General features: G+C 36.1%; 1 protein-coding gene across 11 annotated transcripts in view; it reads right to left on the bottom strand.

Annotated features, from left to right (window-relative positions):
* Positions 1-21,173, bottom strand: part of CDC42BPA (CDC42 binding protein kinase alpha) — a 372,601-nt gene that overhangs the window by 98,740 nt on the left and 252,688 nt on the right. For all 11 annotated transcript variants that reach the window (XM_072647658.1, XM_072647660.1, XM_072647659.1 and 8 more), the window contains 4 exons: positions 10,315-10,448; positions 3,671-3,913; positions 3,300-3,410; positions 1,138-1,385 (listed from right to left, as the gene is read on the bottom strand). In XM_072647658.1, the coding sequence (XP_072503759.1) occupies positions 1,138-1,385; positions 3,300-3,410; positions 3,671-3,913; positions 10,315-10,448 (736 nt within the window). The remainder of the gene's footprint in view (positions 1-1,137; positions 1,386-3,299; positions 3,411-3,670; positions 3,914-10,314; positions 10,449-21,173) is intronic.

Here is a 21,173-nt window from a genome sequence, read left to right as displayed (position 1 = left end):
CAGTCACAGAGCTAGTACATGTTTGAGGTTGGATTTGAACTGGGGCCTTCTTGCCTCTGGGCCCTTCATTCTTTTCACCACACCACCTTGGGATATGTTTTTAGCTCTGTACTATTTAACATTTTTTTTGGAAGCTAAGTTGTACAGTGGGGAGAGTGCCAGACCTGGAGTTAGGAAGATCTGAGTTCTAACCTGGCCTCGGTCATTTACTAGCTCTATGACTCTAGGCAAGTCACTTAACCATGTTTACCTCAGTTTCCTCATCTATAAAATGAGCCAGAGAAGGAAATGGCAAAGGATTCCAGTATCTTTGCCAAGAAAAATCTGAATGGAATCATAAAGAGTTGAACACAGCTGAAAACAACTGAATAGCATTAAATACTTTTTATAAATGACAAAGGGATAAATGGCATGTGTATAAATTTGCAGCTAAACAAAAACTGGGAAGGTAAGTTGTTATGTTGAATAAGAGAGTCAGGATCCAAAAAGATGTGTATGGGGCATAATGTTAATAGGTATAAATGTAAAGTTTTACACTTCAGTTAAAAAATCAACCTCAAAAGTATAAGACTGGGGGTAGGGAGGTGTGAGTAGAGGTTGGGTGAGTAAATGACAATTTATTTGAGAAAGATATGAGGATTTCACTTGTGTGATGGGATTAATATCTACTAATATCCATATTATATCTGCCTGTTGAATGATGTAATGAAAGCTAACCAAAGGCAGAATAGGCAACTTTAGAAAGCCATGGGCCTCCCTCCAAGCCCCCATCACTCATGAGATGTCTTTAACTAAGAACTGGCTCACCACACAATGAGTATATTCATAGAAAGGACTGACATATAGGCTAAGATCATATGGATTCTTAAGTTCTCTTCCAAATCTGAGAATTTTTAATTTTATAGATTAATAAGCAATTTCTTTATTTTTCCCCCTAGCTGTAAGATGAATGTCTCTTTTTTGGCTAGTTACTTTGCCTGATACACAAATTTTTTTTTATAGATTCTCCTATTACATTGGAACAAACGCTCTAAAATAAAATTATACTTTTACTCCTTCAAGGACAGTATGTTCAAAACACTTTCCAGCACCATAAAATGCATGTGATATCTCTCCAAGTCATAGTGATGTCCTTACCTTTCTCTCCTCGTTTTTTCTAATTTGTCTTTTAAAATCATAATCTCCTTCTTAAGGGCAAGTTGCTGGCCTTCTGCATCACGTAGTTCTTTCTTCAGATTTTTTATTTCGTTTGCATGTATGACATTCCTTTTGGACAATTCCTCCTCATAAAAGATACTTTTCTTTTCCAACTCAGCCTTTAGTTTGGTTATCTCTTGCTGATGTTCTATGCTGCTTATACCTGGTGAGCGACCAATCTGTTTTTGCTATAAAAACAATGGGGAACTCTTACCCAACAGAACAGTGAAACTGTACCAACTCAGTTCTTCAATAAAGAGAGGCATATGCTTGTCTAATATCAACAGGCAATCACAAGACTTATGTGAAAACCAGGTTAATTACAAGACAAATGAACATGTATTTGGAACCCAAAGGGTTCCCAGGCTTTACAGAAGTATACATTTTTATAATAGCAGGACAAAGGAAGGAGGGGATACCAGAAAGGGACATGACATGGGAGGGGTAAAGGTGCAGCAAAAATGGGAAAAAATGTAAGACCACACCCCATGCAGAGGTGCAAGGTGATTGCAAAAGCCTTATTCTTTTCCCTTGAGAACTGCTAAACTATGAAGATAGTAGAGTCTGCTTATCAGGAAAGGACCCCAGGTACATAAGCATTATTCCAACCTAGCACAAGCTGCCTAGAACCTGTCTTGCCTCCCAAGGACACACAGAAAGTCCAGCTTTGGGTGAAACAACATATTATATGATCTTAAGGGGAGATTGGTCCTTAACACATTCAGGGCCTCCAGCATGCTCTAGGTTCAGTGTTTATGGAAAATGTGGCAACTCAAAAAAGACAAACTCAGGAGAGCCCTTTACAGCCCTTGACACTAAATAAACACTATATATGTATAATTTCTCAAAATTATTTCAGTTAAAAACACATACCTATTCTAAACAGCTTATAGACATGTAAAAGAAGCTAGTTACTTTGCATTACAAAAGCTATAAACATATTAGGAAAGATAATTTACATAAAAGGTTTTGTGTTAGGTGGGGGAATCATCATTCAAAATAAATAAAAAATTATTTTCTAAATGGTATATATTTGGGATAACTATATAAGTCACATCCCCATAGTGATGAGTGCAGGGATGAAATCATCTTTACATTTTCTATCTTTTCAAGGTTAAGTGAAGTGTTCACAGAAGGCACCTAATTCGAATGAACAGAAAGAAATCCAGGTATCTGTATCAGTAAAGAACACTACTCATTAAGTCTTCCATGCTGTTGAAGACCTAAGGACAATCACATTACTCATTTAAGCTTTAATATTTTTTCTCTTTGTAGGGGGCTCAAGGTCATGGCAAAGTATTTTCAGCTGGTCTTGAGGAATAAGAAATCCTACATCAAGTTTCATTTTCAGTTGTCATAGGTCCTTCTGCTTCAAGTTTGTCCTTGCTATTCTCAGATGTTTTTTTTAGTCTGTTTTTTTCACTGTGGCACAAGGAGGTGTACTTAACTAAGAAGTGCCACTTACTATTAGTACCAATATATAAATTATTAATTAACTTGAGGGCCAGATATACAGTGGGTAAGCTACAAAGCAATTTAGTGAAGTCCTTAGTCATCTGAACATCCTAACTACGCTAACCTACTTAGATAAAACAATCTCAACAGTTCTATCATGACCATTTATATACTTTAAGAAATAGTAAATTACCCATTTATATATAAATGTATATACATATGCATATCTACATATAGATTTACGCCATAAAAGTATTTTTGACTAAAATTCACCACAAAAACAATGAAAATATTAAAGGAAAAACAATTTTCTTGACAAAAATGCAACACAAGAAGCACATTTGTACCACTTAACTAGAACCTGGCACAATGCTATATATCTGTACACATGCTTCAGTATGCATAATCAAACATTTTCTCTCTGTCTCTTCATATCTCTTTCTCTGTATGTATGTGTGGGTGTTGTGTATACACACACATACACATATCTGAAACTAGAACCTCCAAACTTTTCTTACTTTTTCATAATAAAGAATTTGGAGCACTTTGTTTCTCCTTATACATCCAAGGTGGTAGTAAGATAGCACCTGCCTTGATTTAAAGGGAAAAAAGAACTAACTAACTTCAAAAAAGCAAAGCATACTGACCTTTAATCCCTCCAATTCATTCTCCAGCTGTTTAGAATACTGCTCACTCCGTTCACGTAGTTTCCTGTCCTTAGATGCCTCTGCTACTGCAGATTCTACATGGACTTCCAGCTTAAAAAGAAAACCAATAGGAAGTTTTCATTTTTACAATTCTGAAATAAAAATAATGTATTTCTCCATACGTAGACAATATTTATTAGAAAGAAAACCCAAATATCCAAATCTTCACTAAATAACTATGATGAAACTAGAAGAGGTTTATGTCTAGGATAGTAATTATTTTCATATGTGAAAAAATACAGTGAGAGCGATGTATAGTTATACCTACATACAAATTATGTGAAAAAGGAGCTTCCGTTGTTACTCCATACCTCTTTTTTGGCTCTTTCTGTTTTGCGCAGTTCTTGCCTTAAACTTTCCACCTTTTGCATCACCAATTCCATCTCCTCTTCCTTATCTCGGACTTGGCGAGCAAGTTTCTGTTTCTGGGAGTGCAAGTCTGTCAGCCGCTCATTCATCTCCGAAAACTCTTGCATGGCCAGCTTCCGCTGACTGTGTGCATCTTTCAGCTCTTTAGTTTGGGATTTTAATCGCTCACTAGACTCGATTAGTTCCTACAGTTTTATAAGAAGAATACAAGTTATCAATTCAGAAGATTAGAGGCCAAACATGGCCTTTAACGTGGCCATCACTGGAGTCAGGAGGAACCACTTTTGCAAATCCAAGGACAAAAAAGAAAAAGATAAATTGTTCAATGAAACTAAGAAGAGCTATGTACCAGACTGTCTTATAGTCTTAGTTCTTGGGGAAAATCTACTAGGCAACAATGAATAAAATTACCTAAATTTTTGGAGATATGTTTTTATGCTATACTTTAAAGAGATGTAAAGGATTGAAAGATAGGCAAAAAATAACCCAGTCAGAGAAGAACCAGGAGATATACAGGTTTACTATATATATATATATAGTATACATAAAGTATTTATGGAAAAAAAGGATCTAGGACAATCCAGCTGCAATGCTTTTTTCAAATCTGTAACTCAGAATTAACAATAAACTAAATCCTCTGAATAAACTATTTTTCTTTTTTATATTTAATATTTTATTTTCCCCCCAATTACACACACAAAAACACAATTTTTAACATACATTTCAAAAAAAAAATGTGAGTTCCAAATTTTCTTCCTCCCTTCTTCCCTCTCATTTATATAGGTCACAAATATGTAGTCATGCAAAACATGTATCAATATTAGTCAAATTGTGAAAGAAAACACAGATCAAAAAAGGAAAAAACAACAGGAAAGTAAAAATATTAGGTATGCTTCAATTTGCACTCAGAGTTCATGAGTTCCTTCTCAGGAGAGGGGCAGCATTTTTCATTATAAGTCCTTTCAAACTGTCTTGGATCACTGCATTGCTGGGAATAACTAAGGCACTCACAGCTGATCCTTGTACAAAATTGCTGTTACTGTGTTTAATGTTCTCCTGATTCTGCTTGTTTCCCTTAACATCAGTTCATGTAAGTCTTTCCAGGTTTTTCTGAGAGCATCTTGGCCATCATTTCTTATGACATAACACTGTTATATCACAATCATATATCACAATTTGGTCATCCATTCTTGATTGACGAGCATCCCATCAGCTTCCAGTTCTTTGCTACCATGAAAAGAGCTGCTATATCTTTGTATGTATAGATTGTCTTTTTCCTTTTTTTAAATCTCTTTAGGATACAGAACTAGTAGTGATACTGCTGAGTCAAAGGGTATACATAGTTTTGTAGCTCTTTGGCCATAGTTCCAAATTGTTCTCCAGAATGGTTGGATCAGTTCACATCTCCACCAATAGTACATTTATGTCTTAATTTTTTCACATCCCGTTCAACATTTACGATTTTCCTTTTTGTCATATTGGCCAATCTGATTAATGTGGCATGGTAGCTCAGAATTGTTTTAATTTGCATTTCTCTAATCAATAGTGAGTTAGAACATTTTTTCATACAACTATATATACAGCTTTGATAACTCCATCTAAAGAAGAGCCTCTTCATATCCTTAGATATCCTTTCATATCCCTTCATATCAACTGGGGAATGGTTCTTATTTTTATAAATTTGATTCAGCTATCTAATATAATTGAAAAATGAAGACTTCAGCAGAGAAACTTGCTGTAAAATTTTTTTCAGTTATGATTACTGTGTATTTCCCTCCATCTGATTTTCCCCATTTATCCTACTCTCTCTCCCCTTTCACCCTGTCCATTCTCAAAAGGTTTTTGCTTCTGAATACTACCTCCCCCAATCCACCCACCCGTCTATTAGACTGCCTTCCCCCACTTTGTCTTACTCCATTCCCCTCCTACTTTCCTGTAGTTACTTGAGTGTGTATGTGATTCTCTCTTTGAATCAATTTCAAAGAGGCAAAGTTCTAGTGCTCCACACTACCTCCCCAATTTTCTGCTCCACTGTAAAAGCTCTTTTATGTCTCTTTCCTGTGAGAAAATTAACCCATTCCACCTCTCTATTTCCTCTTCTCCCAGTGCATCCCTATTTCTCACCCTTTAATTTCATTTTTTTAGACATCATCCCACCATATTTGAATCAAACCTGTGCCTTTTTGTCTATGTAGACTCCTAACAGCCCCAATAATGAGAAGGTTCTTAGGAGTTACATGTATCACCTTCCCATGTAGAAATGTAAAGTTTAATCTTACTGAATCCCTCATGATTTCTTTTTCTAGTTTACTTTTTTACTTTTCTTTTGAGTCTTATATTTGAAAATCAAATTTTACATTCAGCTCTGTTCTTTTCATCAGGAATGCTTGAAAATCATCTACTTCATTAAATGTTCATATTTTTCCACTGAAGGATGATACTCAGTATTGCTGGGTAGCTGCTGATTCTTGGTTATGATTCTAGCTTCTTTGCCTTCCAGACTATCTTTTTCAAGCCCTCAGATACTTTAATGTAAAGTTGCTAAATATTGTGCTGCCCTGAGTGTGGCTCCATGTTATTTCAATTGTTTTGTTTCTGGTTGCTTGCAAATGTTTTCTCCTTCACCTGGTAGTTCTGGAATTTGACTATAATGTTCCTGGGAGTTGTCATTTTGGGATTGATGGATTGTTTTAATGTCTATTTTACTGTCTGGTTCTAAAATATCAGTGCAGCTTGATAATTTTTTGAAAGATGATATATAGGTTGTTCTTTTGATCATGGTTTTCAGGTCATCCAATAATTCAGTTTTTAAAAAGAATTTTAAATAGTATCTTATTTTCCCCACAATTACTATCAAGAAAAATATTAGCATCCCTTTTTTTATAAGACTTTAACTTTCAAATTTTTCTCCCTCTATCCCTCCCCTTCCCTCTTCTAAAAACAGTAGGCAGTTCGATATAGTTTATACATATGCTATCATGTAAAACATACTTCTATATTCATCACAACTACAGAAGAAACAGATCAAAAGAAAAAAAACAGGAGAAAGAAAAAAGTTAAAAAAAAATGCTTCAATCTTCATACAGAGTCCCTCATCTCTTTATCTGGATACGGACAGCATTTTCCTTTGTGAGTTCTTTGTACTTCTCTTGGATCATTGTGTTGCTGAAAAAAGCTGCATCATTCATAGTTGATCATCAAAGGATGATATTGATATATATGTATATAGTGTTTTCCTGGTTCTGCTCATTTTACTTTGTATCAGTTAATACAAGTCTTTCCAGGTTTTTCTGAAATCTGCCTCTTCATCATTTATTATTGCACAATAGTATTGCACTACATTCATATACCACAGCTTGTTCATTTCCTCATTGATGGCATCCCCTCAATTTCCAATATTTTGTCACCACAAATAAGGCTGCTATAAATAGTGGTATTGTCTGGCATGTACAGAGGCCAGATGGAGTGTTTCTGAATTTCCCCAGGGTTACACTAAAGCTTGTGGAGGTTTGGGTCTCTGAAGGATACTTGTTTGCCGCAGGTTGGGCTGAAGCATGGTCTGGTCACCAGAAGATGTCCATCTGCCCTGGAATGTGCTAAAGTAGAGGTTGATTGCTGGAGGACACTTGCCTGCTTGGGCATTGAAGCATATGGTGGTTCTCAGAGCTGAAGTCTGCTGCTTCCCCTGGTTATGCTAAGGCATGTTGGAGGTACTGATGCTGGCAATGGCCTGCTCCATCACACTGGGGATCAGGATTTCCTGCTAGTTTGACAACGTGGGGCTTGTTGCTAGCTTGCTGGGATGCTTCCTGTCCTAGAATGCGCTCCCTTGTGAGGTGGATCTTTCTTGCCAATCCTCCAAGTATCGCAGGCTAAAAGACTGCTCCATCACAGAATTTGTTCCAGGGTACTGTTTTATGGTTGTCTGGAGGTGAATATGGGAAAACTACTGCAATTTATCACCTATGCTGTCATCTTGGCTCCCCCTATGAGTCCAATAATTCTTCTATTATCTCTCATCCATATATTTTCCAGGTCAGTTGATTTTCCAATAAGAAAATTCACATTTCCTTCATTTTCCTTCATTCATTTGATTTTTTTTTACTACTTCTTGACATCTCAAGGAGTCTTTAGCTTCCACCTGCCCAATTCTAATTTATTTTAGCATTTTTGTTTAAAGTTTGGAGTTCCAAATTCTATCCCTCCTTTCCTCTCTTTCCCCCTCTCTGAGATGGTAAGCAAACAAATATAGATTGTACATGGACAATTATGAAAAATATTTGCATATTAGTCATTTTGTATGAAAAGATTCAAAAGAAAAAAGTGAGACATAGCTTGCTTCAGTCTGTATACAAACAATATCAGTTCTTTCTCTGGAGGTGGATAGTGTGCTTTATCACTAGTCCATTGTGATTGTGTTGGATCAGGGTCAAATTATAATTTTTGAAGAATTATTTTCTTCAGTGAGATTTTGTACTTCCTTTTCCATTTGGACAATTCTGCTTTATAGGGAGTTCTTATCTTCAATGAATTTTTGTGCCTCTTTTACCATTTGGTCTATTCTGGTTTTTAAGGTATCATTTTCTGCAGTATTTTTTGTGCCTCCTTTACCAAGCTGTTAACTTTTCCCCAGACTTTCTTCTATCACTCTCATTTCTTTTCCCCATTTTTCCTGTACCTCTCATTTCATTTTTAAAATTCTTTCTGAGTTCTTCCTGGAATTTTTGGGTCTAAGAGCAATCCACATTTTTCTGTAAAGCTCTGGATGTAGCAGTTTTGAATTTGTTGTCTCCTGAGTTTCTGCTTTGATCTTCACTTTCACCAGAGTAATTTTCTGTGATCAGGTTCTTTTTATTGTGGTTTATTCATTGTTCTAGTGTATTTCATGACTTTCAACTTCACATGTTAAGTTAGGCTCTGCTCCCAGGGTGGAGGGGGCACGGTCCTAAATTTTAGGTTTCCTGTGTAGCTGTTTTCAGTTTGGGGAGGTGGGCAGGGACTTTAAGTTTTCAGTTCTTCCAGGGTAGTATGATCTAAAGAGAGGTATGCTTGCTATTCTCCTAGTCTATGAATAACCACAAGCACTCTTTTCTTCCTTTCATTTTCTTTTATTTTCAATTCACGGAAAAAATAAGCATTTCTATCACAACAGAGTACATATGAAACTGCAAATCTACAATATAGCACTTGCTATTCCCTCCAAATACAACAAAGTTATCATGTACATTTCTACTACCCTGACCCCCAAGATAGTACAAATGCAAAAGCACTCTTTTCTGACCTGGAACTGTTACCAGGGTGTCCTGGTCCCCTGGGGCTGCAAGTTCTGCTTGGCTACAGCTCCTCCTCACCCTGAGACTATGACCCAGATCCTAGTATGGACAGTGCAACAGAGTTCTGCACCCAATGCCCGCAAAGATAATCCTGTAATTTCCTTCTGACCAACAGTGTGACCCCTTATTGTCTGTGTGTTGAAGCTACTGCTACAGCAGCCAATTCAGTCACCACCTGAGGCCTGCTACTTGTTTGCTGAGGCCCAGCTTACGCTGTACTTCACTCATTCTCATCCCATTGAAAAAGAAATTTCCTCCTGATCTTCTGAGTTTCCTTGGGCTGGAAAATTGTTTCACCCCATCCTTTTGTGGCTTCTGCCACTACAGAATTCATACTGAGGCATTACTTAAAGTTGTTTGAAGTGGAAATTGGGAGAGCTCAGGTGAGTCACCGCCATTTTTCTGCCATCTTGGTTCTTCCCCTAAATTTCTATTTTTCCAAATATTTTTCTATATTCCAAAACTTTTCTGCTTTGTCATGTAAATTATTATTTTTAAAGATACTTAGAAATTTAAAAAAGTGAATATTTAAATTGCCTTAATTAATTTAAATTAAAAAAGAGAACATTTCATAATGTTCTTTATATCTTAACATAAATGCTATTTTAAGTGATAAATGCATTTAATAGGTGATATTAGAAGCACATATCCAAATGGACCAATGTTGTTTTTGGGAAGGAAGGATATAACATATGAAATTTAAAATTTGCATTGCATTTTAAAAGTCAGCAAAAATATATTAAAATACATTAAAATATATTGTTTGTATACAGACTGAAGCAAGCTATTTCTCACTTTCTTTCATTTTTTTCTTTTGAGTCTTTTCATACAAAATTACTAATAAGCAAATATTTTTCATAATTGTCCATGTACAAATATATCAAAAATATATTTTACTTTTATTCATCTTGATTTTTTTCTATCCAACACACTTATTTAAATGCTTAGAGTAAAAATCTTATTTTTAAGACAATGAGAAATTCCAGAAGAAAAAGAACATTAGCAAATGCAGAGGTGTGTGCTAAGTAGAACACCATGGCTGAAGCATAGAGCATGTAAAAGAGCAGTATGAGGTAAGACTGGACTGAAGACTTATACCCATACCATGCCTTCTATCAGAGGCTTAGACTTTACTTTGGTAAGCTGTGAGTAGTGACTGAAGCAAGGAAGTAGAGATGTAAAAAATTTTTTAAATGTTATCTGAAAAAGTTGGAGAATTCAGAAAGATATGAAAGTAAGATCTTGTTTTTTACCTTATTAAGGTCTTCTCTTTCTTGCTTTAGCATTTTTATTTGTTTCTCCGAAGCCTTGATTTGTCTAGAAGCATCATCTAGTTCTCGCCTCATAGAACTAGCTTCTTCCAATTGTTGTTCTAGATGATCAGAATCTAAAATGAAAGATATTGTTCTCTTTAAAAACAGCACAATGCAATTATTCACAAAAATTAAAGTAAGATTTCAAAATTTCTTTTTTTGTGCATTTTATTTTAAACAAATACAAAATAAGAAAAGAAAAAAGAAAACCAACATTAAAACTAAAATAATTCGAAAGAAGAAAAGCAAAAGGAGCACTGCCACATACACAGCAGAACATGAGAGAAGATTCAAAATATATGGCAATAAATTTCCACATAATATAAATATATATATACACATTGTATTGATATCTGCCCATTTTTTCTTTGCTTCAAATTTTCCTTTGTTCTCTGCTGGGTACTTTGCCCTTGGTTCTTTTTTCCCTTTCCTCCCCATCCCCTGAAGGCTACAATTAAGCACTGATGTGTGTGTGTATAAAAATATACACATATGCACACACATACATATATATATGTATACAAAGATATACACATATAAACAGGTATGCCCATACATACATACATTTAGTTACACATACATACATTCAGATATCTATAATTATACTCAGATATAGACATATAAATGCATATGCATATATGTAAGACTGCACCAATCTTATTTGTCCTGAGAGTGGAAAACTTTTTCATTCATAAGTCCAAGTCTTTCCCTATTGTTCCAAATCCACCAACCTGTCATTTCCTACACCACAGCAATGTTCCAACTTTATCATGTCTAGTTTAAGCCCTGAGGCCACAGGTGGCCCTCTAGGTCCTTAAGTGTAGCCCTCTGCCTGAATCCAAGGACCTAGAAGACCACATGTGGCCTCGAGGCTGCAGGTTCCCCACCTCTGGTAGTTTTTAATCATCTAAATCAACACTGGTGAACATGGCTGCCACAAAGTGTAGTTCTCCTATTTTGCTTTTGATTAAATCTATTTTAGCCCTAACTCTGAGATCATGATTACCATTCCTGCTACTTTTTCCCTAACAAATTCTACTCCTCATTTTTATTTTATGTTTGTGTGTGTCTCTTATTTCCTATCCCTCTTGACTTCTCTACTTTACTTCTACCTGCAACCTTGCCCCCCTATTACTTAACCTATCTCCCACTAAGGATCCTTTCCTTATTCCTTCCATTCCCATTAATCTGAACACTATTCTACATCCCTCTTTAAACTATTCCTTCACTTTGTCTTCTAAAGCTCCCTCCCTTATCCTTCCCCCATCCCTACCCCTTATTGTTTTATTTCTTTCTGAATTTAGAAGACTTTTATATTCTCCTAGATTTATATGTATTCTTTCCTCTTGAACCCAATCCTGATGAACAAAGGCTGCCAGAATTAACAGCCCTCCTACTCTGACTCCTCTGAATCAGTTCTTCCTCTCACACCTCATTTGTATGAGATAACAGTTTTACTTTTTAAAATCATATCACACTTGAGTCTACCCCAAACTTTCTACGAACTACCCAATTATTAATAACAATCTGAGACATATACTTGCATTTCCTTGCAAAAAAAGTAAACCATTTGTCCTTATTGAATGCTTTATAATTAATCCATGGTATGTACTTTATACTTCTCTTGGTTCTTATATGTCAAATCTTTTATTAAGTTCAGGGTTTTTTTTTTTTTAAACAAAATCCTGAAAGTGTGACAATTCATTAAATATCCTTTTTTTTTCATTCAGGATTATGCTTAACTTTACTGGATATTTTCAACTATAATCCTTATTCTTTTGCTCTTCAATATATAGTGTTCTAAGACCTGTAGGCTTTAAGTGTCGCCATTGCTAGGTCCCATGTAAGGGTTCTAGAACTCTCGGGTTATCAGTCATGATGCCCTCGGGAGAAATCTCTTGAGACATGTCCTTGCATGACTTACGTGATGGACCACCCTTATGCAATAACCAACCTTCACAATTATCTTTTTTTCTTTTTTGGGGGGAAATTTATTTATCTATCCATTTATTTATTTATTCATTCATTCATTCATTTATTTTAGATTCAATTTTATTTATTTTTTTAATGTTCTACAATCCCTACCATAAAATTTAGATTTTAACCCCCCACACACCTACCCCCCATCACTCCCCTCCCTCCCCAAGATGGCATACAATTCTATATAGGATCTACATATACTTTCCTATTGAATACGTTTTCACTATGGTCATGCTATGTAGACAAATTAAAATAAATGAAAGAAATCATATAACAAATCAAAACATAATACATAAACACACACACACTGACATGATCTGCTACATTCTGTGAATGAATTGCATAGTTCTTTCTCTGAGTGTGGAAGGCATTTTGCCTTAGAAAAAAATTGGGATTTTTTTTTTTTAAGTTCTTGCGTTATTATGAAGTTCCAAGTCTACCAGAAAAAAACTCTCGCACACTGTGGTCCTTGCTTTGCACAGAGTTCTCCTGGTTCTGCTCCTTTCACTTAGCATCAGATCATATAAGTCCTTCCAGGCCTCCCTGAAGTCCTCTTGTTCAACATTTCTTATGGCACAATAGTACTCCATTACATTCATATACCATAATTTATTCAGTCATTCCCCAATTGATGGGCATCCCCTTAACTTCCAGTTTTGGGCAACTACAAAGAGTGCTGCTATAAATATTTTTGTACATGTGGGACCCTTTCTCATTTTTATGATCTCTTGGGGATACAGTCCTAGTAGAGATATTGCTGGGTCAAAGGGTATGCACATTTTTGTAGCCCTTTGGGCATAGTTCCAAACCACTCTCCAGAATGGTTGGATGAGCTCACAGCTCCACCAGAAATAAATTAGTGTTCCAACTTTCCCACATCCTCTCCAACATTTATCATTTTCTTGTTCCATCATGTTTGCCAATCTTATAGGTGTGATGTGGGTACCTCAGAGTTGTTTTGATTTGCATCTCTCTAGTCAAAAGTGATTTAGAGCATTTTTTCATATGATTATAGATATCTTTAATTTCTTCCTCTGAAAATTGCCTGTTCATATCCTTTGAACATTTATTAATTCAGGAATAACTTGTATAGTTATACATTTGAATCAGTACTCTATATATTTTAGAAATGAGGCCTTTATCCCCGAGATTAGCTGTAAAAATTCTTTCCCAATTTACTACATCCCTCCGAATTTTGGTTGCATTGGGTTTGGTTGTGCAAAAACTTTTCAGTTTAATGTAATCAAAATTATCCATCTTGCATTTCATAATGCTTTCTGTCTCTTCTTTAGTAAAAAATTCTTCCTTTCTCCATAAATCTGATAAATACACTATTCCTTGCTCCTCCATTTTGTCCATGGTATCAATCTTTATACCTAGATCGTGTACCCATTTGGACTTTATTCTTGTGTACAGTGTCAGGCATGGGTCTATACCTAGTTTCTGCCACACTGTTATTCAGTTTTCCCAGCAATTTTTGTTGAACAGTGAGTTCTTATCCCAGAAGCTGGGGTCCTTGGGTTTATCAAACAGAGGGTTGCTATATTCCTTACCTACTATGTCTTGAGTGCCTAGTTTATTCCACTTGTCTACCCTTCTGTTTCTTAGCCAGTACCAAGTGGTTTTGATAACTGCTGCTTTATAGTACAATTTGAGATCTGGTAGTGCTAGGTCACCTTCCCTAGCATTTCTTTTCATTAGTCCCTTTGATATTCTGGACCTTTTGTTCTTCCAGATGAATTTTGATATTATTTTATCCAGCTCTAGAAAATAATTATCTGATAGTTTAATTGGTATGGCACTAAATCCTTCACAATTATTGAACAAGAACAATAACAGTCAAGCACATAAGCTCAGCACACAGTGTTTACAAACTTCTTGCATGTATGGAAGTAGAATGCCTATGTATACTCTGAGCTAGCTGAGAATAAACAGAGTGCATACCATTTTTGCTCCTGCCTCATTCACTCGTGCCTGGAAGAAAGATCTCATGCAGGCATGAGATCTTTGGGAACTTAACATTTTGGCATCTAACGTGGGGCTCCTCTGAAAAATACTCGGTTCCAGAGTAAGAGGAGTGGACAGTTCAGGAAAGCACGCACCCAGATCGAGCAGTGGCAGGAACAGCCAACATCCACAGTTTCATTTTTCAGGATGACCAAAGGCAGCAGGAAGCACCTGGGGCAAACCGGTTTTTTGGAACAAAACCACTGGGGCAAGTTGTGTAAGTGTCATCGTTTTAACACAGCTTATCATGGGGCAACACCTAGCCACTTCACAAAAGAAAAGCTTCCCCGTGGCTAGTTGATAATCCTTATTGTGACACAGCATCATGAAAGGTGGTAGGGGAGCAACTTTCAGAACTTCATAGAGAAAGACCAGAGGAGGACCCCGGAGCCAAAGGGGCCGCTTCTTCAACGCAGTCACTTTTGCTTTGAGCTTGGGGAAATTAGTTTCACTTTAGCAATAGGCTAGAGCCCAGGTGTTTTAAAGAGACAGGTGAAGTAATTCATGAGGTGAAAGGCATGAAGGAGCTGGAGGAAGGGACTATACATCTTGAAAAGTGGGAAAGAGTAGGCAATCAAATGAGTGTGTATTATAGAGAGGTCAGACCAAGTGCTTCTCCTGTTACAATATTTTCAATTTGGGAATGTACTTAAACTATGTCTTCAGAAACCCGAACAAGTACTATTAGCCACAAAAACAATAAAGGTAGATGCAGCCTCTAGTGCAAAAGAGAAGGAAGACCTGATGGAATGTGTCACACAAAAATTTAAAATAGAGTCTCCTCCTCCCACTGCTCTTCCATTATACAAGTCTAGATCACAAGTTTGTGAAAAAATCCAAGAGCCTGAAGGGATTGTACAAAAAGTCCTTTGGCAAGCCACAGAAAGAGGAGAAGGAATACTTTTGGAAATGAGGCTAACATTGGTACTAATAGAAATCCCACATCCCTATAACCCAGGAGCAGCTATAAGAGAATATACCCCTCTGGATTTTAAATTCTCAAAGAAATTAATCAATTATGGACCAGATAGTCTTTACATTCAGTCTCTTCTAGACAGCATTTCTCAGACAGCCTTATACCCCACTGATTAGTGCAATATAGCTAAACCACTCTTGAAGGACAAGATTACTTAGTTGGAAATCTGAATTGTATGAAAGATGTTTGGAACACAGTGATAGAAAGTAAACCAAAGTTATAATTTGTGCAGAGAATTTCTGACAATTTTTTCTCAGTTTTTGGATTCTTTTTTTTATTGCTTGTATATGTGTTCTGTCTTTACATGTTCTGTTTGTGTGTGTTTGTGAGTTATTACGGCCGGCTCCATTGTAGCTGGAATTTGGAATGTTATCTCTTTTCCTCCCCCTCCTCCCTTCCTTCGGATGGCTGCAGCCTCAGGGAGGAGAATGGGAGAGAGAGAGAAACTAATCTTATATTATTTACTTTATATGACTGCTAAATGCAGTTTTATATAAGAAATACAAGGAAATAATATGGGAAGTTTTAAAGGGGCTTTAATCAAAGCCCATTAGGAGAACAACATGGGTATGAAGTTTTAGGAAAGCATAAAAGTTTTGGAAATTATTGGAAAGTTGGTGGTAAAATTCTCTCTCTTTCTACCTTCTCACCCTGGCCAGGTTGTGAAGGTGGAAAGAAAGACAAGAAGAATCAGGGAAATTTTTCCCCTCATATCAGAAAGGCAGATTGACTAGCATTTTAATTATCTCATGCCTCTCCTAAAAGAGAAAAGTTTTTGTGTAACGGGATACAACTAAAAGGTAGTTATTCTGGTTATAGTTTAGTGAACCATGTCACTCCTAATTGGATGTTTAAGACAGGTCAGAATTTGTTGTATTATTTGACACTAAGGCAAACTGGGAAAATACATAAATCTGAAAATGAAAAAAAAGACACCTCAGAGATAAAGCTTTGAAATCCCGAGTGGAAAGGAGGGGACCAGGTGCCACTGGACTCTGTTCCAGAGTCTTCCTCACTTCCACTTGCAGTTTCACAACTTTTTCTTTCAAAAATATTTTTAAGGAGTGGACACAGACGTGAAATTTTCTCGAGTAAAAGTTAGAACCATTAAGATTTTTATTTTACTCTGTAATCCGGAAACGGTGTTAGAGAAAGCAATTTGTAATCTAAACTTTGTTGAAACTAAAAGATGTTGGAAAAATTATGTAAAGCCAGTTATGTTATTTAAAATTTTATCAGTCCTACCAACCTTATCTTATAATATTTTGTAATTGCCATTTAGAAAAACAGGTATTTTCACTTTTGCCTGTTAAAGAAGTTACGGCTAAAACAATTTGGCTATCATTTATAAAAGCTATAAGTAAGATTGTTAACTAAATTTTTGGAATTACTGCTTTAATGCTAAAACCTAACATTGTCAATGGCTCATTGTGTGTGGAAAGAAATTGAGTAAAAATTTTACTTAGACTGGTTCTGCCCATTCAGAACAGTCCTCCTATATGTTTGGGGGTTGGTAGGCATGGGATTCGTGCCAATTCCTTTTATTTTGTAAAACTGCCAAGGCCCCTTTCATGTGGACAAGGTCATCAGTCCTAAGAAAGAAATTTGTTTGGCTTATATAATTCATAAAAAATGAAGGGGACTTGCTTAAAAGTTGTAACAGATAGAAAGGATTTTTAATAATTGACTTTTATATCAGGACAAGTTTTAAATTTGAGAAGGAAAGATGTTAAATGGAATCCCTTGTGTATGTGAGTCCTGGTAAATCTTTATTACTTATTGCAACTCCATGGGAATACAAATAACTGTATTTGGCTTTAAGTCGTGATTAATGAAATTTGCTGTTTAAGGTAAAAGCATTTGGGATCATAAATATTTTTGTTTAAGTTTGAATCTGGGTATAGTTGCTTGCATTAAATCAGTATCTGAGAGAACTACCACAAGTTATTCAGAGGGAATGTGATCCTGCACTGTTAACAGGTGAAGTTTGTACCTGGAAAGGAAATACCGAGGGGACAGTTCTGGACTCAATCTAGGATGGGATCCTTGTGGTCAGTTTCCCATTGCATCTTTTTAAAAAAAGGAATGTTTCCCACATGACTATTCCTGAGTCTGGCTATAATACAGATACTGCATGATTAGAAAATTTCACTCCTATCTGAATTCAAACAGAGTCATAGATGTTTTATCCTGTCATATTTGTTCCTACTTTTTTCTTCTATAGCAAATTTCTCTGATCAACAACAAGTGACCAGCAAAATATGTGAGCCCTTTTTGTGTAATCTTACTGGGAATACTAATATTATTTTTATCTGAAATTAGAACATGTTCATAAATTTGTGTAAACTACGTAAGACTTACCTTAAGATGCCCTCATTGTTTAAAAGGATTGTAAAAGCATTAGTGTTCTTCTGTAATCAGTCTCTTACTGTTACCAATGTGAGATTTTTACACAATTTTTACTAAAGCATTTTGTAATATCTAGGAATTCTGTAATACTTAAGAACTTGGTTTGTTATAATACTTTGGGAACTTAACAGTCCTACATGATTCTAATTGTGGTGCTGCCATATGCAAATTTTTTCTTATTGCTCATAATATTTTCTCTTTGAGCTGAGGTTTTAGAATCTGGTTATGATATTCCTATGGGTTTTCTTCATAGGATCTCTTTTAGGTGGTGACTGGTGGATTTTTTCTATTTCTAGCTTCCTCTTTTTTCTAATGTTTCAGGACAACTTTCTTTTGTTATTTCTTGTATTATTGTATCAAGATTCCATTTTTGATTGTAGCTTTCAGTTAGTCTAATTATTCTTATGTTTTCTCTCCTTGATTTGTTCTCCTCATCAGGTGTTTTTCTTATGAGATGTTTTACATTCCCTTCTATTTTTTCATATTTTATACTTTGTTTTATTATTTCTTGGTCTCTTATGATTTTGCTGGCTTCCCCTTGTCCAATTCTGATTTTCAAGGAGTCATTTTCTTCCTTAAGATTCTGGATCTCCTTTTCTAACTGGTTGACTTTCTTTTCATACTCTTCTTGTTTTTCTTAGATTGTTTTTCTTTTTTAGTTTTTCCTCAATCTCTCTCATTTTATTTTTAAAGTCTTTTTTAAGTTCTTCTATGAATTCTTTTTGGGAAGGTGATTATTTGACTTTATTCTCTGGGGCAAATAGGGTTTCTTTGTTTCAGTATCCTCCTCTGAAGATGAACCCCAGTAACTTTCTATTACTAAAGTTTTTCTCTTTTGCCTGCTTTAAAAAAAAAACTGTAACAGTTTACTTTTTATAAACACTTCTAGTTCAGTGGCATAGGAGATGGTGCCTCTGGCCGCAGATCCTTCAGTTCTTCCCTCTGAACTTCAACAGAAACCAGCACCTCCAGCTGCCAGTAATTGTCCACAGCCAGCAATGTCCCTGCCCCACTGCTTCAGCACTCACTGGACATATGTTGGTTCCTTCTTGCCTAGGGCCACATCTCTGCAGCACAATAGGTCTGGTGTACCCTGTCAGCAGATGCTATCTTAATCTTCCCCAGCTCAGATGCCCAACTCCCCTCACTATCACAGGGGTGGAAGTTTCTGTGGTTGGGGCTGAGGTTGCCTTCCAAACCAGCTAATCCCAGGGTTCCCCCCTAATTGCTTAAGTGGAACTAACCTGGAAGTGGTTACATTTCACAGGGGATGGGGTGCTTGGGTGCCTGTGCTTGGATCCCAATTCTAAAATCACATTTCTTCCTAGCCTCAAAACACTATCCGAGGTAATTTCTCCCCAGCCCAAGAACAGCCTGCCTCAGCAACAACCATTATCTCCCTTTCTGCTACAATAGCCAGCCACATCTATAGAATTATTAGTTTGAACCAGCTGTGCACTGACTGAACTATATGCATACTAGGTCCTAATGACATTTACTACTCACTGATCAATCATATGTATCCTAGAGTTAGACATACATATACTCCCTTACAAAATCTTGTTTAACAAGATATTGATGAGAACAGCCTGGTATTACTTAGTCAGTCCTGACTATTAGTTGACTTAATGACATTGCAGGCCTAAAACCACACATCCATGTAGCTCCCTCTTGGGCTATTTCCTGATGAACTCTGGGTAAAATACCTGCGCAATAGATACCAAAAGCACATGTCCTTTAAGAACTAACCACTCCCTAATCCCACCCTGAATTATATCACACTTGGCACATGTTTAATTGTAGAATATCTTATGTAAACTTTGCCTGTACCCCATTAAAATAGCAGGTTCCCTTTACCTTGACCTCAAGAATGCTTGAATTCATGAATTCATTCCAGGTGACCTGCCCCTATACTCTGGTCTTTGGGGGATTTCAGAATTTCATCCATCTCATCCCCCTTTCTAGGCCTCATGAAAGGGACCAAATCTCATCCTGGGATTTTTCTTCAGATCTTCTCCAACTGTCCCAGGAGGACCACTGTTTTACCTATATTCTTATTTATTTTTACCACTCTCTGTTGCTCCAAGGCACTATTTCATCTGGTTTGTGGGGGACATCTAGAGAGTTTAGAGTTTTCTGACCTACTCTGCCAGCCTCCTAGAATCCTCTCTTACAATTTCTTTATTTAAAGGGAATGCTGAAGTCAGACACAGGGATATCACATGAAATTACATGATAAATAAAGTGCTTATTATTCCACTGCTAAATAATATAGCAATACAGCATTAAGGTATGAATAAAAAAACATGGTTTAAATATGAAGATCACTGATTTTGGAGTAACAGGACATAGGCTAAAATCTATGTTATAAGTTCTGTGACTTCTCCCTGCTTCACTTCTCTTATTTGTAAAATGAAAGAACAGACCCAGAGGATATCATGAGATCCCTTCTAACTCTAAATCAAAGGTATAAAGTCACTAAATATTAGGATTTAGCATGTTGCTTTTTTTAAAAAAAAATTAAATTATTTTGTTTTCAGGGTTCTGTAACCACTTGCACGTATCTTAGATTTTTTTCCCCTCCCTTCCTAGTCCCACCCTAAGACAGCATATAATTTTATATAGGTTCTACACATAACCTCTTATTAAATACATTTTCACTTTAGTCATGTTGCATAGAAGAATTAAATGAATGGGAGAAATCATAAAACAAAATATAATACAAAAGAAAATGGTCTGCTTCATTCTGTGATCAAATTCTATATTTCTTTCTCTAGATGTGGATGGCATTTTGCCTCAAGAGATCACTGGGAATTTTTTAAGTCCTTGCATTGCAATGAAGTATTAAATCTACCAGAAAAATTCCTCGCACAGTGTGGTTGTTGCTGTGTACAAAGTTCTCCTGGTTCTGCTCCTTTCACTCAGCATCAGATCATATAAGTCTTTCCAGGCTTCTCTGAAGTCTTTCTGTTCATCATTTCTTATAGTACAATAGTATTCCATTACATTCATATACCATAATTTATTCAGCCATTCCTCAACTGATGGGCATCCCCCTGATTTCCAGTTTTTGGCTACTACAAAGAGTGCTGCTATAAATATTTCTGTATATGAGGGGCCCTTTCCCACTTTTATGATCTCTTGGGGTTACAGACCTAGAAGCAGTATTGCTGGGTCAGAGGGTATGCACATTTTTGTAGCCCTTTGGGCATAGTTCCAAACTGCTCTGCAGAATGCCTGGATCAGCTCACAGATTTAATATACTGTTAAGAACATTTAGTACTCTTTAAAAACTAAAAATCCACCAATAAAGAAAAGGTTCCATTCTTTACAGTTGGTAATAAGTGCTTCCATACACATAAAAATGGATCTATTTAATTAAATTCAATAAGGATTTATTATGTCAAAGGTCTAAGCAAGGTGCTAG

This window comes from Notamacropus eugenii, chromosome 2 (genome assembly GCF_028372415.1).
Source record: "Notamacropus eugenii isolate mMacEug1 chromosome 2, mMacEug1.pri_v2, whole genome shotgun sequence".
NCBI lineage: Eukaryota > Metazoa > Chordata > Mammalia > Diprotodontia > Macropodidae > Notamacropus > Notamacropus eugenii.
Note: the sequence above shows the minus strand (reverse complement) of the source record. Positions and strands in the feature narration are given on the sequence as shown.